Consider the following 22,486-nt stretch of genomic DNA (forward strand, 5'->3'; position numbering starts at 1 on the left):
CGCGTAGAGTCGCAGAGCGAGGCAGAACCAGCGAAATGCAGGTGCGCTGTGGTCTGCTCCGGGCGCGCCATCGATGTTTGTCATCACTGACACGTTTTGTTGGGGCGTCTACTTCCTAACAATGGAGTTCAAGAAGACTAGGCTCCTCGACGCATACCCAGTTCATTACGAATTCGTCGATTGTCGATGCACTGAAAGTTACACGAGCTGTGAGGGGTATCGGCACGCTCGAACACTCCCTTTCGTGCCAGAGGGGTGTTTTTCGAGTCCGAGTGTGCGTTGGCCGTCAAGTTTGACGAATTCGTCGATTGTCGATGCACTGCAAGTTACACGAGCTGTAAGGGGTATCGGCACGCTCGAAAAGCACGTCCAAGAGGTCGAAACACTACCTTACAATGGACTCCCTTTCGTGCCAGAAGCATGTTTTTCGAGTCCGGATGTGAGTTGGCCGTCAAGTTTGACGAATTCGTCGATTGTCGATGGATTGAAAGTTACACGAGCTGTGAGGGGTATCGGCACGCTCGAACACTTCCTTTCGTGCCAGAGGGGTGTTTTTCGAGTCTGGGTGTGCGTTGGCCGTCAAGTTTGACGAATTCGTCGATTGTCGATGCACTGCAAGTTACACGAGCTGTAAGGGGTATCGGCACGCTCGAAAAGCACGTCCAAGAGGTCGAAACACTACCTTACAATGGACTCCCTTTCGTGCCAGAAGCATGTTTTTCGAGTCCGGATGTGAGTTGGCCGTCAAGTTTGACGAATTCGTCGATTGTCGATGGATTGAAAGTTACACGAGCTGTGAGGGGTATCGGCACGCTCGAACACTTCCTTTCGTGCCAGAGGGGTGTTTTTCGAGTCTGGGTGTGCGTTGGCCGTCAAGTTTGACGAATTCGTCGATTGTCGATGCACTGCAAGTTACACGATCTATCAGGGGTATCGGCACGCTCGAGTCTCGCAGCCAGTTCACGGCGCACACAAACTCTTGCAATTCACCCGCATTCGTAGGGTAGGGGATCGCACACAGATGTTCAATGCGTTCAGGGTCTTGCTTGACGCCATCACCACTGATGATGCGCACCACTTGGCTTGGTCCGTGAACAGCTTGGTCTTGGCCGGACTCAGCTTGAACACGTACTGGGCCACTCGATCGATGAACGACTCGAGGGCATCCACGTACTCTTCCACTGTACTAATCTGGCGAACCAACAGTTGTCACGTTCGATTTCTTATTGGTAGTATTTTTGTAGTACTTCACCGTTTTTGCTTCTGATTGGTGCAATCGATAGCGTATAATCTCCTCTTGGATTGGTCATTTCCAGGTCCTCTCATTTTGTCGTAGGTTTGATGCTACGACATCACAACTGCGGCACGCGAAGAATAAAATATGGTGCTTCACCCGCCAGACTATGAAGACGTCGTTAGATCACACACACTTCGATTCCTGTTGCATTATACATCTCTTTTAAAGCTTCTCGTAGGCGTACAACGCAGTTTGGCGGGTGCGCAGTCCAGTAGCTCCACCAACAATGAGAGAATGGCGATGTCCGCGCCATGCTCTTATTGCTACTAGGGAACTCTTCAAGAGTTCATACTCCGCTGAGTGAACCTATAAATTGAATGCTACATGCCATAACCGGAGGGCCTGTTATGCGGATTATTTGCCGTTTTCACCGTTGGGGATGCAAAAAAGTACTGGTACTTGATTGACGTTTGCTAGTATACGTATAGTAAAACTAGGTGAGCCTGCTGATCTGCCGCCGGTGTTAATTGTCGGTTGGAGCAAGATATGTAGTTGTCGTTGCTACTTATTGTCGTCGTAGTTGAGCCTGGCATAGTTTTCAGACATCTTCTGTTTGTAGTATGCGTTTTCAAGACTCTCCTATCTGCGGTATAACGGGGTCCGGTATTTTTCGAGAAGATGGGAATCAGTGCATTTGCGGTGTGGTCCACTGAAAGTAGTGTAGGCTGCGGTAGAAACCTTGCAGCTATGCTAAGACTAAGCCGTGCATCTAAACTCACCAACGCTGTGGTCTTTGACGCGTGGCGTGTTGAACATCGAATAGCGCTGCCGTTTGACACGTGATGTGTATATCAGAATGCATGTCGGTGCCAACTTGCGGTTTTGTCCAATCGCCTCGCAAATTATCTCGTGACATGTTGGTCAGAACACAGTCGGCACCATCTCGTGGACACTCTAGCTCCGTCGATTGACTCGTGATATGTTGGTCAGAGTGCAGTCGATCCATCTTGCAGGCACTATCGCTGTGTTGGATGTGGTGAACATTACTTCCGTATACACTTCAGAAGGTGTTCGTCATTCAAATAGCAGTTTTTTCGAACTATCGCCGTGTTGTGTGGCATCACATGAGGAAAATAATTCGGTAGAAAGTTGGTGTGCACGATGATTTTCTTCACTGAATACAGCAAGGGTTTCGGACCTGCACATATTTCTATTGAACAACGTGACGAACAACACGTCCGTCAACACACTTTGGACGGTGGGTGCATTATTACCGCGACGTTGTGTGGCACGAAATAACGAATAACATGTCCAGGGACACTTGATGTGAAGGTCAATGTGCTTCGTGGAAACAACAAGGGTTTCCCACCTACGCTACGGTGAAAAAACGATGCAGGCAATCTTCGCATGCCAGTGTTGGGTAGATATTGAAAATAGCTTGGGTTTCGTACATTTTCTAAATTTTATGGTGGTTGATGATACGATAGGGGAAATATGGTATCGTAACGTATGATGCAGAATAGTTTGTTCGCTACAAAAAGCAGATTGTGCTCATGACTGTCATGTGAATTGATGTGTGCACGATATTTAGAAAGAGTGAATTCCGTGTTATGGGGTATTTAGTTTTCGTCGTTGGCAAAAATGGAGCGGTACATGACGTTCTGGGTGTAGAATCCTTCAAATCCGGGGATCTTGCCGTCCCGCACTAATACAGAGATTTGAAGACTCGCTTGTTGTCAAATGTGCCGCTCATGATAGTTGCCTCGATGCACTTGGTTGACACTTTGACGACCCGCAATCTTGTCCCGTTGCATAGGCCCTGGGAGGGGAAAATGATGCGCAAAAGCATGACTGGGCATCCCACCTTGAACTCGAGCTTGTGCGGTGGTAAGCCGAATATGTTGATGGAATTCAGGAACTCGGAGGGAAATTCCATGGCCGTGTCGTCAACATCCTCGCCGTCTTGCTCGACTGAATCGACTGAGAGGCAAGTGAACATGGCAGAACTGTTAATCTTGCGCAGCACTTTGGCGTTGTATTCATCGACCCCGACGTTCTTGGGTGCCAAAATCGCTCGCTCAGACATGTACTCCGGGGGGTTAGTCGAGTAATTGATGTCGCCATAGATTTGGTTGATGTACGACGGTGGCTACGAAGGACCTGTGCTCGTCAGTCATGGTCGCAGAAGTGGCCAACACGCCGTTGAGGGCTGCACGCGTGTAAGGCGTTTCAATGACATAAAGCCGACTACTTGGATCGTCCAGTAGGTGCCGTTCGCCCAAGTCTCGGAATACTTCGAATTCGTGGAGTTGAGGTAACGTCAGGTAGTCCAAAAGGCTCATCCGATGATGTTGGAAGCAGTTGTTGATGCTCTTGAGTATGTAGAACATCGCCTTGCCAAGCATCATGTCTTCACGGAGCTGTTCTGGGAGAGCTTCGTTGCAGAGGCGCAGGTCCCGAAGCCGCTTGTCCATGACATCGGCTTTGAATTTGTCAAACAGAGCTCGCGTGTTCGCTGGCAGGCAATGCACCAAGATGTTGGCAAGCAGTTCATGCAGCTGTCCTTCCATGCAGTCCAACGTGGCAATGTCGACTACATACCACATACTCTTCGTCGTTTTCCAACTGGCCCATGGACATTGCAGCTTCTTCGTACGTTGGATACAGAGTTCCGTGAACTGTGCGCAGATCTTCGAAGGACGTTGGTCCATACTTATAGTAAAGCAGGGTTCGAATGTAGAACCGCTCCTTTTGACGCGGACTGACCGAATCAATGCAACCAATGGTCTTGATGTGGTTCATGCGTCCAACCCACAACTTGGTCTTTTGGTCAAACCGGAAGTACTGCGGGGAGTCCAAGTATAGGCAGTTCTTTGCAGGAACGCCGCCGATCCAGGTCAAGCCTCCCGCGCAAGCGAGGAAGAAGGAGATCAACTTGGTCTTTTGGTTCCTGGCAACGACCATTCTGCGTCGTGGGTTTCGTCGTAGGTGCAATGCTGTTGATCTTTCTCGTATACGGGTAATACTTCGACAGCGTGGGACATCCTTTCCAGGTCGTAGCAGCGGATGTGTGTGATAGCTTCGAGGGATGTCACATAGCGTCCTTCAACGTACTCCCGTGCTTCGTCAAGCATGGTCTGGCGTTCCTGGTCGGTGAAAACAGCGTACGTGATCTGATCGCTGTCCTTGAACACGTACTTGTACAGATACTGACGGCATTGATGCTTGTGCAAACCTCGACGTTGATGTGGCACTTGTACTTGTGCACCAAGTACGGGTTGTGTGGCACATAGTACTCGTATGTGGCCGTGTCGCGACGGTACTTGGCATATCCATCAACCCCCTCGGTTGGGGTAGCTTGCAGGGGCTGCGGAAAGCCTTTCTTGCACTTGCCAGTCTTGTGGGTGCAAGCCCTCGCACTTGGAATCGGCTGTCCATTGTCGTCGTATTGCACATGTGTGCACGTATGGGTCATGAAGTTCTTCACTGACTCGTGCAGCTGGGGGTTCTTGATCTCATCTGGGATGCGCGCGGATACCACAGAGTTGAAGTCATCGACGGTCCTGAACTTGTCTTGGTCTTCCATGATGAGGAGAATGTGCGCATGCGGCAAGCCACGCTTTGAAACTCTTCAACACGCACGGATGCGACAACCTTGCCAAGGACGTGTTGTCACGGGGTGAAAGGAAGCAACTTGCCTACGGCGTTTCCCGGGAACAGTCGTATCTCTTGTTACCGGATCATCATCCCACTGTAACTCTGGGACTAATCTGTGTCGAATCCGTTACTCCCGGAACCAGCAATAGCCAGATCCCCGAACTTCCCGCAGTGTTCTGGTGACTCTTTGAACATCGGAAAGACGCCTCCACTTAGATAGCTAACCTTGACTTTTACTTTTGACATGCACTACACTTTTGTGTCTTTCTCGCTCGCTCGCGCCGCGCCTACCTTCGTCAAATAGTAACCTTGACTTTTACTTTTGACTTGCACTACACTTTTGTGTCTTTCTCTCTCGCTCGCGCCGCGCCTACCTTCGTCAAATAGTTACCAAACCCCGTGACATTCTGGTGGAGCAGCAGGGTGGGCGTTTGCAAAAGGAGCGAAAACAAAGAAAGTGAGGAAGATGTCAACGGACGAACAACCAACTTCGACGATACGCCAGTCGCGGCGCCTCGTGGGAGTTGCCCCGGAATACGGGCTACTGGACAAAAGACGCTTGACGCGCCAGTCCTCGACCCCAGAACCTGCGCAACTAGACGATCACGTCGAGCTGCCTACGTTGAAGCGAGGAGCCGAAGGCTCTCCCCTGGTATCGCCGTCGACGAACAGCCCCGACTCGCGTCCCCCGCCGAAGAAACCAGCACTGCCCCCGGGTGCTGACTTGACTCCTGAGCCTTTGTCACCCCATGCCAGGATTGGTATCGATGGTTGGAACTCCCTTGACAAAACACCAGTAAGCCTATTGGAACCTAGTCCAGCTACCGGAAACACCCCCATGGTCCAAGGGACGCCCGGCAGCATGGTTCCAAGAACGCTTACGCCTACCTGGGACGATCCCGGTGTACCTCGAAATGTTGTTGTCACGACGATCTCAGTTGCCAGTGGAGGCGTACGCGATAGCCACAACGCTTATGCCGAATTCACACGCAATCAATAAACAGGAACTGAAAGCTTTGCGCTTCTTTCAGAAAGCCCATGAAGACCGATCTCGGCTGCTGGACGACCGGGAGACTCGACTCGTGGAAATGGCCGAATCAGCGGCGCAGGCGGCTGAAGCCCATGAAAACTACCGGCAGGAGCAGTTCAAGGAGGCTTTGGGATACCTCCAGGAATGCTACCAACGAGAACTGGACCTCGCTAGGTGTGTGGTCGGAAACGAAGCAAACGAAACCTTGGGTCAGGAGATTGAGAAGCAACAAGCTATGTGGGAGGCCCGGATGCTACGCTTCCAGGAGAACCTGGAACTCACTTGGGATAAGGAAAGGTCCTTACTCCTCCAGGACAAGGAAGTCTCGTTGCTCGCTTTGAAGAACCAACACACGGACGAACTTCTACGAGTGTCGACGGAAGCGGAACACACTATCGAGGTCCGACGCATGGAAGACGGAGTAATCCTTAACCAACTACAAGAAGAGCTTCGTTCTGCGAAGCACAACCACACCCACGAAATCCAGGCCCTCGTGGAAAAAGCCCGTCGAAGCCGCGAGGCCCAGGAAACTACCTTGGATAAGTTGCGTTCTTAACAAAACCAAGAGCTGATATCTCTACGGTCAGAACTACGGTCGAGGCAACTAGAACTCGACGCCTCCCAGTACCCCTCGGCACGTGAGCCTTCGGAACGGATCTGTGGGAACTACCCCATCTTGGAGCAGGAGAAGTGCATCCTCACGGAAAGACTCCGACTTCAGGAAGAACAACTCCGCGAGACTGATCGGCAGAGGGAACGTTTCGAACAACTCTGGGAAAAGGGGCGTCGTCAGCTCCAGGAGTCCGAACAACGTACGCTGGTCTCATACGAGGCTCTGAGGCCGTGTTTGGAGCAAAAATGGATTCTGACTCCAGAATCCGGATTATGATTATGATAATCTAGGTTTTTGAATCCGGATTATGTCAAAAAGTTGCACCGAACACGATTGGAACTCTGCCACCCAAATGCCGAAAATTTACAAGAATACTGGTATTCTATTGGCCACACCCTGGTCATTGGATCTATATCATTGGTCTACATTGGTTTTTGCTCCTTTTCATTGGTTCCACTATCTATGACTGCACTTTTTAGGCATTTGACAGTCAGGTAAAACGAAATACAATTTGCTATTTTGAATTATTCAAGTATTCTGACCGAAATGTTGCAGCACGTCATGCACGAAAATCGGCCATGTAGACGCTTTCTTGGCGGCGATTGCGCCGGGTTTACAGAATACGACGCGTTTCGCTGCAAGCGTAGTGCGCGATTATAGCGTGATCATAGACGAAGAAGTACGTGTAGCTACATATCATATAACTTTACTGGAGGGCAAGATATCCACTTCACCATTCAAGGTCTATTCGATGGTGCAGAGACTTCGTAGCGGGTTTTGACCAACACATTGAGTTGTACAAGGAGAGATACAAGTAGCTTGGTACCGACTTCTACAAGGATGAGATTCAAGTAACTGCGTGTGTCTAAGTTTACGTAGCTTTTGTCAGTTGCATACACATCAGTTGTTGACTCAGCGAGTGCGGAGCCCATTCTGCGCTGCAGGAACATAATTCATCTCCCACGAAGATGAATACGGTCTTATATGTTAACTAGTTAAATGGTTGACGAAGAAGCACCATGCGATGGACCACTTGATCACATGTGGTCACGGCTGCGATGTTCCTTTCATCGTTGTCAGTACTCGGAGAATAAATATAACACCCCGAAACCCCAGAAACCCCAAACTCCGTCTGAAAAACAGAATACCAATCAATCCCTCCAAGAAACCATCAAAATCGATGGCTTCCAGAATCCGGATTCTTGCACAAGAATCCGGTTTTTATTTTTGTCAATCGAACACAAAAAATTGGATTCCAGAGTCTGAATCCACGAAATAACCGGATTCTTGGTGCGTCCGAACACGGCCTGAACGAAGCCCAGGCCCGGTTTCAGGAAAGTGAAACCCGGTGGACTCAACTCCAAGAAAAACTCCTACAAGTTTACACTCGGTACGAACAGGAGCTACAAGAGGAGCAGACCCTACGCGAGGAAATGGAAAGGGGTGCCCAAGAACAACTACTGGCACTAACGTTGGATCGTGACTCGGAGGAACGGCGTGCAGTAACTCAAGAAAGAGAGGAGCTTATGAAGTCGCGGGAAGAACACGAAGCAATCCTACAAAAGGTGTCCGACGCTCAGGCACAATTGGGGCTAAACACGACCCTACTGCGGGAAGAAGAGCAAACCCTCCTCAGGGAAAGGGAAGCTTTCTCTCAGGAAGTCAACAAGTCTTACTCGAACCTTCGTCGGCAACAGTCTTCCTTACAAGTGGATCAGCAAACGTTGGCCTTGCAACTTCAGGAAGGCCGACTCCGATCAGGCTCGGTCGGGACTCCCTATGCGACACCCGCCTCTTCCCGGAAAGGCTCCCCTTCGAAGGGATGTCATTGGACTTTCATGACGTCATCAGTACTCGAGGCCCCCTACTCGATGGTGGGTACACCTCAACGGACAATGGACCTTATCCCGGTGTTTATGCAACAAACTGAGGTCGCTACGGAAACCATGTCGATGCCGGTGCCGGCAGGTGTCTACGGCCGTGCTATGGCTTCTCAAAAGCCGTTCATGCCCGAGAGACCAAAGCAACGAGAACCTCCCGAGTACATACCCCAGGACTCGTACGGGATGCGTGGGCACAGTAACCCCAGCACACCTTACTTCACACCGCCCCACGGAGACCACGGCGGGGCATTCGGTGGAGGATCCAGCAACCCTCCCGGTCCTCCTTCGTCGTACCCAGCTCTGGGGGGGCACAACCCTTTCGAACGCACTGGAGGCCGAGGAGATCCCCCCGGATCTCCCGGGGGAGGTGGACCTGGAGGTGGCGGCGATAACCATGGGGGTGGAGGCGCACCCAGGTTTCCGTACGTGCCCCGGCACGATAACAATGGGACCGTCCTTCCCGTTCCGCTTATGCGGACGCACGAAAATACGCACCTAAACTGAAACGAGTGGATAGCGCCATCCCTTTGGAACACTTCCTGAAGAAGTTCGACGCGTTACAAATGGATCACGGGATCACGGACGCTCAACTGGTGGGAATCTTCGATGACCGCCTCAACGAATCCGGTATCCCTCATTTTGCCGACTGGTGGGCCAGACGAGTCCGGGATCATGCCGAGCAGTCTTGGGCTGAGTCCCGGGAGGCTTTCAGGCAAGAATTCATCATGAAAACGATGACGGAGCGACGATTACCGCGGACTCGTACCGCCGAATTGGGGAGACGGTTAAAAATACGCCTACCGCATCGGAGACAACATTCGAAACGCGAATTTCCCGCCCGAAAGTGCCGTGTTCATTTTGCTAAATGAATGTGAAGACCTCATCGTGGCCAGCTGCATCCGGGGGGCCCCGACACTCCCGACAACCATCGAGGCGAGTCTGAAATACTTGAAAGAGAAGGACGTAAACCTCGAGAAACCATTTGAAGGCAACCCCAAGACAGCCACGGTCTCTCCCGGAACCCCTGGGCGCGCTCCCAGGGGCCTGGCCAAACCCAGCGATCCCGACTAACGAAGTCCAGGAGCTTCAAGCCACTGTATCTAAGATGCAGCGTGAAATGACGGCGATGGCTGCTAAACAGAACGCTCGTCAGCAGGAACAAATCTCGGCTTTCCATAACGTGGTAGCCCAGATGGCCCATGAGCAAACCCCGGGGGCGAATAACCCAGTACAACCCAAAATCAGTAACTCCCCAGACGATGAAACGAAGAACGGGGAAGTGATCTGTGGGCGCTGCAACACGAAGGGTCATGGCCGAGACAGATGCCCCCGGCTCAAGTACTACTGCTCTCGCTGTCGGACGGAGGGTCACGCTAATGCAGAATGCGGAATCCCACGACAGGACGGGGCCAGAGTTCCTAGCGGCCGCAGGCACCGGGCAGGCAGTTATGGAAGTGGACGCCGGGGAAATAACGACTGCCATACCTGTGGAAAACCCGGACACTTCAGTTTCGCATGACCCCTTAACAAAGGAAAGTTCAACCCAAAAGTCATCGCAGCCTTGCCCGACATCTTCGACCCAGGGAATGTGATCGACGGAGGCGACGACGATCACGAGGATGAACTACAATGAGGCCGCCTGAGTCGACACCAAGCCGCCGGGAGTGGCGTGGCGTCGAAAGTGACTCCAAAAATGACTCCCGATACTGACAAGAATAAACTGACACTTACCACGACTGTGAGAAGCCGCCCTGGGACCAGGAAACCCATGGTTACGCCCACAACAACAACCAAGACTATGATGCCGCCATTACGCGGGACTTTGGCAGCTCCAAGAGCCCGTGAAGGGGGTACGAAGACCTGGACGGGTGCGCTTATGAAACAAGACTACAAGACCAGGAGTGCCTTATGACCAGAGGAGATCCAAACTCCGTGGACGACATGACTACTGGACGAGACGAATCCCCTACCAACGATGACGACCAAGCTCTCGGTATCTGACGAATTGAATACCTGACCGATGAAGCCCATAATACTCCAGGGCTCCGGCTGGACGCGACCCTGCGGACAAGTTTAACACAACAACCAAATGAAACTTACACCAACACCGAATCACCGCGCTTGCGAGCGATTGACACAGCAAGCGTTAAAGACACGGGAACGAAGTCTGGAGAGCAGCAGCGCCTCACCCCAGTCCCAAAGAAGATTGCCGAAGGGACTGAGGAAGACGCTACGATCCCTTCGTCCCTTACTGACGCGAAAGCTTACACACGGCCTCCCGGTCTAAAGGTCACCGTGCGCTCCCAGAAAACAGCCACCTCGCAGGCCACAACTACTGCAACTACCCCTGGGATTCAGATCTTCAAAAACCGGAGGTCAAAGAGGCTCAGACATCCCGCCACGTCCGGATCGAGTTCGACAACGCCAGGGGTGCCCGCGAACTTGGCTACAACCCCTGGTTACGAAACTGGACCTTCTCCCGGGGTGACTCCCGTCTTCACGGAAGCGCAAATCGAAGCAATCATGCGGGGCGACCTAACGGGCATCCCCGAGGCTCGGCACGTCGATATCGAGGAGCGTCTGTACCCTGTCTCACCAGCAGACCTGGAACGTCAGCTCGTCCGACCCAAACAGGAGAGGAAGGACGTGACTCAGGAGGATATTGTCAAGGTGGTTACAATGGCCCTTCACCGGCCCTTGACACGGAACGACGCGCATCTGTTCGAGTCACCTTTGGACATCGACGACCCAGATCGCTGGCTCAACTGGTTCTCCAGCACCCTGGAAACATGCGACGAGGCCCGGACGGCTAACCGCAACTTCGAAAACGCTCGAGTGGCGATCATTTCCGACACGCGGTGGTCACGTTTCCAGCGAAAAAACCTGGCCTCAAACGATCTACCTGGCTTTGGACCCTTCCCTGAGACCGTTTGCACGCCACCCGAGGGTGACGTCCTACCTATCGGAGGTACTGAAATTCCCCGTCTACCCGCTCGACACCTCGTCAAAGTCCACAGAGCCTTACAGTACCACTTGACCGACGACCAGGCCTCTTTCGCTCTACCATTACGGGACTTGGAGCTCACACGATTACCCTCGGCCATCTGGCGCATCCGTCGCAGGACGCTCTCATCTCGGCACCACTACCTGGACCTCGCCCTCGGGTGCCATCACATTGAAAGCGCCCTCGCCACCCCCGACGGCCGGCCGCAAACCCCGGAGCTCTCTCCCCGGGTGTCGTTGACTCAAACAATCCCCTCGAGGTCGTTCCCCTCGACGTCGAAACCACCTAACTAGGGGCCCCGACTGTCGAATTGCCATTCCTGGACCTAAAGGATGACGAGCTCCTCTCAATGGTAGCACCATTCGCTCGACCAGACCAAAGGGTGTGCCAAGTGGGTTCCAATCCGAATGCCCCGTTGGTTCAGGTCCGCATCCAAACGTCGGACACGCTCGCGTTAGTAGATACAGGAGGACGGTAATTAGCGAGGCGTTCTGGAACGATCTCGGGAGTCCTCCACTCCAAAAATCGGTGTATGGGTTGGTCTCGACATCCAACACGCCTATACGAACGCTGGGTCTCCGGTACTTCAGCATCACCCCTAGCGGAAAAACAAACGACCTTCCCGGTATGGGTTCTGGTCGACTCTGTCAGCCCGTGCATTCTGGAGATTAACCTGTTGCGCAAACTCAAGGCCCTCGTCGACCGCTCGACCAACTGCGTTGGTTTTGGAGATTCTCCCATAATCCTACCGTTCCACACTGACGACGCCCAGGCGACACCAAGAACGGTAGCCCATCTCAAACGTGAGGACCCGCGGGAACCACCGGCACAGAAGGCTCAAGAACCCGCGCCTTCGGCTTCACTACACAACGCGCCGACCAACTGGTCCACTGTCCACCCCACTTCCACGGTCTATGTCAAAAGCAACTCCCGCAGGCTTGTCTTATGCCGCATCTCGTCAGACCTCCCGGAAGGGTGCCCTATATTGGTACATATCACCCGTTCTATCAACATCGTCCGGAAGGAAGGCTTCTGGGTCCAGGTGCGGAACCACTCGGACACGAAATTAGTCATTCGCCCCACAGACGCCATCGGAGTGGTTTCCCACCTCCCGGACCACTACAGGGACCACACGGACGCACCCGCATCGGACATGTCGACCACCCTGTCGCCCCGGAGCGCGACTTCTCTGCATAGGGGAGAGGTGAAGGCACCACAGGAGGCGGAAACACTCTGCGCACTAACCACAGGAGCGCAGGAAACAAGTACGAAACCAGGCAAGGAAGAGATCAAAATTGACTGGAAGGATTCCAGCCTGAGCCTCGAACAGAAAGAACTCCTCCGAAAACTCCTCCTGCGCTTCGACCTCTTCGTCTCGACATCAAAATCCCCGGGAAGGACTGACCTTACCAAATGCCACATCAACACCGGGGATGCGAGCCCGATCAAACTAGCGCCATTCCGAGTGACCCAACGGGAGGGAGAGATCATGGAAGCAGAAATCAAACAGCTCCTGGAGCTTGACTGATCCGACATTCCACAAACCCGTGGGCCAGCCCAGTACTCATGATCTGGAAGCCGGATCGACTACCGACGGCTCAACGACGTCACAATCAAAGATTGTTACCCAATGCCTCAAGTAGATGATCTCTTGGATGATCTGGGCAAATCTTCTTCACAACCATGGAGGTGGCGTCGGGATACTGGAACGTGCGGATGGCTGAAGAAAGTGTCGAGAAGATAGACTTCACCTGCAAGTACGGGCTGTACGAATGGCTAGTCATGCCCTTCGGACTGTGCAACGCGGTGCCGCAGTTCGAAAGACTCATGGAAGGGGTCCTCCAGGAATACTTGTGGCGCATCTGCTTGGTCTACCTAGACGACATCATCATCTTCAGCGAGGACTTTGGCGAACATCTAGTGCGCATATCCCAAGTCCTGACGCGCCTCCAGGATGCCGGGTTCAAACTGAAAGCGTCCAAGTGCCAATGGGGAAGGGATAGGGTCGGATTCCTGGGGCACACTATCACCCCGGGAGGCATCTTACCCAACCCTGAAAAAGTCAAAGCTGTGCTGAGAATCAAACCCCTGAAAAACGTGGCCCAAGTCCGATCCTTCCTGGGACTCGCCGGCTACTTCCGGAGATTCATCAAGGGATACGCCCTACTCTCGCGACCCTTGGAAAAACTTAAGGTGGCTGACGAGTTCGAATGGTCCTCGGAATGTCAAACCGCTCTGGATAATCTGAAGAGAAAGCTGGCCAGCCCCCCAATCCTAGCCTACCCAGACTTCGAACTACCATTCACGGTCTTCGTGGATGCATGTCCCATAGCCCTGGGGGCGGTATTGATGCAAGAACAACGAGGCCGACACCGGGTGATCGCGTATGCTAGCCAAGCCCTGGACGCCTCTCAACAAAAATGGATCAAGAAGAAAGACGGAGTCTCGGAGATCGAATGTTATGGGTTGGTGTGGGCCACGACCAAGTTCAGACCCTACCTCGACCGGAGACACTTCACGGTCTACACGGATCACGCGGCCCTACAAGACCGGATCGAAGTCCGGAAACGGGAAGTTGGCCCGGTGGGCCATGCACCTACAAAGCCTGGATTTCACAGTGGTCCATCGACCTGGAGCACAGATGGGGTGCGCTGATGGCCTGTCACGACTCCCCATAGAGTCCCAGGGCGAACCCTCCCCGAGCGCATACAATTGGGATGCGGAGACCGAAGATTTCTCAACCATGCCCCTGCCGGCAGGGGGTCCCCGAGTGTGCTCAATAGCCTCTGGAGTAGTGGGTGCGGTCACGAGGGGTCAAGCCCGCGCGTCGGAACAACCCCATGGCCCCCCGGAAGCAAAATCGATGAAAAGAGTGAACCCCAAGGACCCAAAAAAACTCCTCAGAACCCCTGACCGTTGCCCCGACGGCGAAACTCCCGTCTCTGAGAGTTTGGAGGATTCCCTAGTCGATGGGGGGCCCGCTCCGGTTGCCGAAGCGGACAGGGAATCGCCACTGAAACTACCTCCGTACCACGATGACACGTACGCTCTGCCCGACCGAGTACTACGTAAGGAACAGGCACGGGATCCGTTCACCATTTCCATGAAGGCGTACCTCGAGGACAAGGCACTTCCCCTGGAAGCGTGGCTCATGAAGGTGGTAACCCGGACGTCCGAGCATTACGAAGTGAAGGACCAAGTACTCTATCGGAGGGTGATCTTGAAGTCCCCAATCAGAAACCCCAGGTTGATTCTAGTACCGGTAATTCCGATCTCGATGACGACCGACGTCCTGGCGCTCTGCCACGACTCCCCATTGTCAGGTCACTTCGGAAGAGAACGGACCTTGGAAAGGGTGCGACGAGTTGGGTACTGGCACCGATGGGGTGAGGACGTCCGGGAGTACTGCATCTGTTGTGTCCGATGTGGCGCCGCCAAGGGCATGAGACCCTGGAAGCAAGGGCGACTGCAGCGGATGCCCGTGTACGGCCTCAGGGGCCCGTTCAGTTTCGTCGTGGTCGACGCGCTCGGCCCCTTACCGACCACCCCCGGAGGGAACAAGTTCATCTAGGTGTTCATGGATTACTTCACGCGTTGGGCAGAGGCTATCCCGGTCCCGGATCTCAAGACCACTACCTTCGTGACCGCGTTGATAGACGACGTGATATGCCGGCATGGGGTCCCGGAAAAGTTGCTGTCGGATCGCGGGTCGAATTTTGTGTCGAAACTCGCCGAAACCCTCTCCAGTCGAGAAAGTGGCTAGTGCCCCCGGACATCGTCAGGGACAGGGGCTGGTGGAACGATTTAACTCCACACTGGCCACAATGCTGAAGATGTACGTAAATGCGGCCCACACGGACTGGGACGTTTACCTGCAACGGCTACTATGGGCTTATCGTACCGCCCACCAGGAGACACTGGGAGATACTCCGTTCTTCTGCATGCACGGGAGGGATTCCGTGCAGTCCTTCCACTTGGCTTTCGCGAACCAGGAGCCGCATTGGAAGTCAGACGAACTCCCACAGTGGCGCAGGAAACAGAGTGCGTGGTTCACAACCACTCGGAAGCTAGTGGAAGCCCAGTTACTCCAAGGGCAGAACCGAGATACGATCTCTCGAGACAGTCAGCGGAACGTTGTCTTCCAACCCGCGGATTCCGTTTGGGTCTACCAATACTTCCATAAGACGACAAACCCTGACGACATCAGAGTCCGAAAGTTTGCCTACCACTGGCACAGACCCTACCGAATCCACTGTCGGCAAGGGGAGAACACGTACCTAATTTACTTACCTACCCACCCCGACCGAGTCATCCCTATCAACGTAGACCGCCTCAAGGCCTTCCGAGGTTATTGGACTCGCCCGTTTAACGACGAGGTCCCGGAAGGATACCAAGAGACTGATGGCTCCTGGGAGGAGGCCTGCGACGTCCTTTTGGACGACGATCTGCTTCCAGAAACGAGCTTCATCGACCGCCTTGAGTTCGCCGACGGAGACGTAGCGTACACGAACACCCCAACGCCCATTGTCAAGGTCCTGGACAAAAGGCGCACGGCGCCCCGGGAGCCCGAATACTTGGTAAGACACGCGGATGGTGAAACCCATTGGACCCCACGATCTCGGCTTATCGATTACGAGTCGTTCATCTCAGAATACGAGAACCTGGTGCGCTCCCACCAAGGCCTTTCTACCCTACGTCGCAGTCCCAGACTAGTGGAACTCGACGTGGAGGACGTGGTTCGCGAGTACTAGCTACTCCGCCCGTCGGCCCGACCTTTTTTTTTGGATTCCGGGAAGACTCAAAACACTGCATTTATACATGAAACACTGCATTAAACAAGACCCGGACTATTCTCGCCGACCCGGGAAACTCAAAGGTCAACGATCACCGTCTCCTCATCCGTGTCCGTAGCGGAATTGGACAACAAGTCCACCATTTCCGGTGCCAGGAGCGTACTCTGAACCCCGGAAGCTGAAAACGTCGTGGGCCCGCCGGACGTCGTGGCCGTTTTCGGTACTCCGGTGGTGTGGGGAAGTGGGGGCGTATACCCCGTCGGGGGAATACCCGCTGGACGCAGCATACCACTTGCCCACTGGGACCCTTCGGGGGGATGCGAACGGTCGTCCACCACGAACGGGAAACGCCCTTGATAGACGCCGGCGAGTCGGCACTCTTCGGCCTGGACATACAACCACGCCAACACTTTCGACACTCGCTCCCGAGAACAGTTCGCCGGATTCAAGGGGTCAAACTTCTTCAACCAAAACTCCCTGAGCGAGCGCCCCTTGAGGAAGGCTAGAGTGGCCATCAAAGGGGGATCGAACGGCTCCATGCGAGAAGTGGACAGGACCTCCGGCCAAAATTCCGAGCCTTGAGACGACAGGTATTCCTGAACGGCTCGATCACCCTGGACCGAGGCCATCATCTTCAAAGAGACACCGTCGCGAAGGAAGTCCGGCCAATACGAATGGGGGTAACAAAGGAAGCGCAACAAGTCGGTCCAGTGGCACCGAACGATGCGGTACAGGCATCCGATTATGCCCACCAATGGCCCCATGGCTGCCTCAACTTAGGCATTTACTTTGGCCGACCCCCGCATGAAACGACGGTTCCAGTGCGCGAGGGCATGAAACGACGGTTCCAGTGCGCGAGGGCATGATTTTCCCAGAAGTCCTCGAGTTGTTCCTGGAGCTCCGCCCACAGCGGAAGTCGACGCCACGACGAATGTATAAACGACTCTTGCGCTTTGTACTGTTCCCACGGCTTCGATGACCCCACGGCCATATAGGTCGCATCATTGTCTCGGAGTCGACAACGTCCGCCTCCAGGACTCCCGACGACGGCGTGGAAGACTCCTTCAGTGCATCCCTCATGACCGGGAAAGCCGTGTTCACCCAAGCACTGAACGTCGGGCCCCGGACTCGCCCAAGCAGGGGCTCCGTCAAACCGCGCGCGGCTTTGGCGGGGAAGATGCCTACGCTCTCGTTGCAGGACTTGAAGTGATCCGGATCACTCAAGGTCCACGCCTCTATCAGCGGCGCCACGCCGGCGGCCCCGGACACCTGCAAATGTTGTGCGACCCAATCCCAAAACGACGGGACGGCGTCTTGAAAGTGCTCGTTGGCATGCAACAAGGCTCTGGCCGATGTCCGCTCGCTCTCTTGGAACGCCTGAAGCTTCTCCTCGAGATCGTGGCTGGCCTGTTTCTCACGAAGTAACTTCTCCTCCAACTGGGCCAAATCTTCTCGGTGACACTGGTCCTGGCTCTCGTACCCCTGTAATCGGGACTCCAGGTTTGCAATGCGTCGGCCTGGAAGGTCTCGGTTTGGCTCCGGAGGATCTTGTTTCTAACGCGGGAGTCCTTGGCCCTCGCCTTCTGAGTCTTGGCCGCCTCTCGGAGGTCTTGGTTCTCGGCCAACAGGATGTCCCAAGCCGGGTTGCTAGCGGAAAAACGGAGAGGTTGCGCGATGCGGTCTTGGGCGACTCTGAGTTGTTCCTGAAGTTCTCCCGCCGTGGTAAGTGCCCGGTCCCGATCCTGACGCGCCTTTTCGGAGTTTTCCCTCTCGGCCTCGAGGCTGCGGCGAAGGTCCGACATTTCGGCAACCACCAACGACTTGTTCTGAAGCGCCAGCTTGACAACCCCTTCCTTCCCGGCGACCAACCTGGCTGAATGCGCCGTGTAGTCCCGAGCGTCGTTCACCTCGGCGGTCATGACTTCCAAGGCCTGGCCCGCCTCTTGTACTCGCCTCTCCAGCTCGGTGGCCTTTTCCGTTTGGGCCGTCAACCGGCTCGCCAGGTCCCGGAGTTCTGCTTGCTGGTCGTTTAGCCTGGCCTGGGCTTAGTCACGCTGCTCCCGGAGGTCGTGTTGCCCTTGCTCCAAGGTCCGGAGCGACTCTTGAGCCTCTTGTAGCAAGTCGTTGGTCCCATCCCGTTCAGCGTGTACCGTATCCAAGGCCCGTCGACTCGAATCCAGGGCCGCCCGGGCCTTCGGCGACTTCGGCGTTCACTTCAGACAACGTCGTTTTTAAGAATTCCACTTCGTCAACCAGGGCGTGACGAGCTTGCGACATGTCGTGGGGACCGCTCCCCAAGGTCGACGCCATCGCTGCCCGGACTTCCTGGAGGACGCGTAACGATCGTTGGTTTCACTGAATACTGTTGCGCAAGTCCACGATGCCATGGGAGAACACGGTGTGCATGCGCAAGAAGGAATATGGCGAGGCGTGGGCACCCGACCCCGGAGTGGCCGCCTGCTCAGCGAGCGCCGCGAGGTCTCCGGCGGAGGAGACTGTAGGGGCTTCGTCATCCTGCTCTCCGGAAGTGTCTGCGTGTCCGCTCGGCCGGGCCGTCGGTGGCGGTATCATCCCCTACGAATTGTGATCCATGTTCGTGGCCTCCGGGACAGGTTGCGGAATGAAGCGACCTCGCTGCTTACGCCTTTTCAGACTGCGGGATTCTTTTTGGATCGCGGCGCTAACCGACCTTTCTCGCCCAACGACCATTCTCCCGGACCCTGTGTGCTGATTGGTCCTTGCCGGAGCTTCGGACTTAAACGGGGGAGAATGTCACGGGGTGAAAGGAAGCGACATGCCTACGGCGTTTCCCGGGAACAGTCGTATCTCTTGTTACCGGATCATCATCCCACTGTAACTCTGGGACTAATCTGTGTCGAATCCGTTACTCCCGGAACCAGCAATAGCCAGATCCCCGAACTTCCCGCAGTGTTCTGGTGACTCTTTGAACATCGGAAAGACGCCTCCACTTAGAAAATAGCTAACCTTGACTTTTACTTTTGACTTGCTCTACACTTTTGTGTCTTGAGTTTCGCTCGCTCGCGCCGCGCCTACCGTCGTCAAATAGTTACCAAACCCCGTGACAGTGTTTCTTGTGGATGTCGTCCTCGAAATACGTTAGCTTCGACTCAAACACGCATGTGACAATGTCATTGCGTTCAGATAACGTTTGATGGGGCTTGAGTTGACTGTTGATCTCCGGCCAGTTGGGGTTGCACGCAGGGATCGTCAACAATATATTTACGTATCAATAATTGACAATACTATTGAGGGCAATACTGTATTGGCCCAGGCGAACAATATCAATAGTATTGAACAATAAAGAATATTGTATTGTTCAATATATTGAACAATAAACAAGCAATATCTCACGAGACAGATGCCCCACACCCTCACAAATACGGCCAAAACGCTGCCAAAGGCATGGCTCACAACATGCAGTAGCCATATTGCAAATACCCCTACAGCGCGAGATAGCGAGCATTAAGGATCCAATCAAAATCAAAATTTTCGCATTTACTGTGGATGCTGGCCCACATCAGAGCGAGGATGACTTTGCGTTGGAGACCTTGAAACGGCAGCGCGAAGAGACAATGTCTTCTTCAGGCTATGTGTGCACGTCCTTTGTTGTGCCTACATCAAATGACGTTGAACGGCTTTTCAGCCAGTGCAAGCGTCTGTACTCTCCACATCGGCGGTCATTGAGTCCTAGAACTCTCGAAATACTGGTGTATTTGAGTTCAAATCGACATCTTTGGGATCAAGCGCTTGTGGCATCAGTTGTCCAAGGCAATCAAGATGAAAATGATGAAGATTTTGACGAAGATGATGAAGACATCGGATCTGGCATAGAGTAAAATACATGCCTCAATATATTGTTTATTATTATCAATACAATTCAATATATTGCAATAATTGATTGTTCGACTTGTCTAGCTAGACCAATACAATATACAATACAATATTGATAAGGCCTGGTTGCACGTCATGGTGACGAAGAGGCATGGCTTCCCGTACTTGCGCACAATTGCCATGGCGTTGAAGTAGCATTTCTTCATGTAACGCTTGCCGCCAGTAAAGCTTGAAGGCACGATGGACTTTATGCCGACGTTGTGGAGCCCTGAGCGTCTCTCGACGGCCTCCGTGACGCTTGCGTACAAATCAAATCGCAACTTGTCCTCGTTCTGCGAAATGTAACGCAACCTGTTGGTTTCCACGCGATCAACAGCATGGAGGATCGGTGCAGCATGTCGGAGAAGTCGTCGCCGTCTCGTTCTTGAAGGCAGTAGTTAAAGAACGCACGGAGGGGCAATGATCCCCCGTCAGCCTTCGTCATGGTGTACTCCAATCCAGGACCTCCCATTGGAAACAGGAGAGTAAACTGCAACGCATCGTGAAGTGGATTCGTTTCTCGAATGGTTGTGAGCCGGTTCGAGTTCAGACTTTGCAGAACCACGTGACGACCATCTGTCGGTTCGCTGCCGTCTCCCTCCATGATAACCGCAAGCTGAGCCACTGTGGGCAAGTTGTGTGTTCGAGCCTGCGCGCCACAAACAGCCTTCAGGACAATTTGAAGATTGCCCCCAGATGTCCCGTCCGCTTCCTCTCAACGCAAACGTTCTTTGGCAGTGGCATACGTTCTCGCCAATGGGTTGTGGAGATGCATCACTTGCTGTATACCGCGAACGGAACGCTGAAAACATGTTTCGTCGGTGTTGAAGTTGCTCCTCGCTGGTGTGCATGTAGATTTGGGCAAAACTTGGTTGAGCAGGTTTCCACTTCTTTTCAGGCTGGGCTGCAACGGACCAATGTTATGGGTCAGCTGGCCTTGAATGCATTACGTCTTGGGGCCGCTGTGCTTGACCTCGTTGGTTCCAATGGAAGTGAAGTTGAACTGAGCGTTGTACTGACGGATGTGCTCGATGAAATTACGCAACTTGAAGAGAACTTTGAACGCTTGCATTTCTGGCAAATCGGGGAAACATAAGGACCCACCTTGGCCTTGCCCTTCAAACAACAGGGCAGGGCCTTCTGGTATGATCGGGGGCTGAACGGGAACAAACACCGTCAAGAAGTCTTCCACCAACGGTCGTTCATCAGCTGGGCGCTTTGAGTTTTCTTCACACGCTTGGTTTGCCGGTACTCCTTCTTCTTCGCAGCTGCTACCGCCGATTTTGCTTTCGCAATGCGAAGTTGATCTCGACGGTAGCGTTGACGTTTCAAAATGGTTTTCTTATCCTCTCCATGATACGTTGCATTGCTCATCCACTGCGTTTTCGGACGTTTAGCTGAAGTAGTCCCGGACTCCGGCCCCGAGGCCAAACGTTTAGGTGTTTGATGTAACACCATATCTGCCGTGGATTGCGCTGGTGGTACGGAACGGCGTGAGTACGTGTCAACCCCACCCATCCCATACATCCAAATGAAGGTCTGGATAAGCTGGTTGGCCACATTGAGGTCATCCTTGGTTTCGTCTTCCTAATCGCTTGGATACGCCAACTTAATTCGTTGCAAGAACTCGCGCAGGGCTTCGTTCCCCGCATCGGGCAGTGATTGTTCACCGGCTGCGGTAGTGTTCCGCAATTGCTGCACTGTCGCGGTGATGCGGAGTGTGCGGCCCTGGGATTGCAAAGGCTATCACATGATTATCCGACCAAGGATACCATGGTTCCATAACATGTGGTTCTAGTATCGGCCCTCGTGGAGGAATGTGTTAAAAATGTTAAGCTTAATCCAAACTCAATTAACCAACCAAGACGCAGATTCATTTATACGCAGTACGACACAAAAATCCCATTATATAATGGAAATACTCTCTTCCTGAAAAGGTTTTTTCGCGTCAAAGGAAAAATTCACTTATCGTTGCATACGAAGTTCACTACGTAAATCCACAGTACCACTGTATTTCGATTGGAAAGGGAAATATAAATGATTTATGATTAATTATGTAAGCTTAATTAAGCTTCATTAAATAAATTAAGAATATACTATGGACTCGTCACTGCCACATCATGGATTGTATTTCCACGGACTTTGGTGCCGTCGACGACGCTACTATTGTGCTACGGTGCTGCCGCTGCAAGTTGGAAATGCCATGGATGATGTTTGTTGATTCTAACTGTAACACTCCTTGGGCACAGTGTAATTCATGTAGACCATCACTATCCAACCCCTCGGTCCAGCGCGTGCCGACATTCGAAGCGGAGTCATTGGTGGCTTTCTCTGACGAGCTCATCTGGGAACTGGCTTCACACACTGGTGCTGTCATG

The 22,486-nt window shown here is 53.3% G+C and overlaps 2 protein-coding genes across 2 annotated transcripts; both read left to right on the forward strand.

The window, feature by feature from the left end:
- Positions 1-5,360: 5,360 nt before the first annotated feature.
- H257_13396 (hypothetical protein) lies at positions 5,361-9,491 on the forward strand (the record flags this gene model as incomplete). Its single annotated transcript, XM_009840896.1, has 7 exons — positions 5,361-5,655; positions 5,711-6,472; positions 6,512-6,736; positions 7,122-7,216; positions 7,797-8,842; positions 8,938-9,182; positions 9,232-9,491. The coding sequence occupies 7 exons, from the start codon at positions 5,361-5,363 to the stop codon at positions 9,489-9,491; spliced, it is 2,928 nt and encodes a 975-aa protein (XP_009839198.1).
- Positions 9,492-9,730: 239 nt separating this feature from the next.
- Positions 9,731-10,265, forward strand: H257_13397 (hypothetical protein; the record flags this gene model as incomplete). The annotated part of the gene is made up of 3 exons (XM_009840897.1): positions 9,731-9,956; positions 10,055-10,101; positions 10,167-10,265. The coding sequence occupies 3 exons, from the start codon at positions 9,731-9,733 to the stop codon at positions 10,263-10,265; spliced, it is 372 nt and encodes a 123-aa protein (XP_009839199.1).
- Positions 10,266-22,486: the final 12,221 nt, after the last annotated feature.

The sequence above is a fragment of the Aphanomyces astaci genome (genome assembly GCF_000520075.1).
Source record: "Aphanomyces astaci strain APO3 unplaced genomic scaffold supercont1.48, whole genome shotgun sequence".
NCBI lineage: Eukaryota > Oomycota > Saprolegniomycetes > Saprolegniales > Verrucalvaceae > Aphanomyces > Aphanomyces astaci.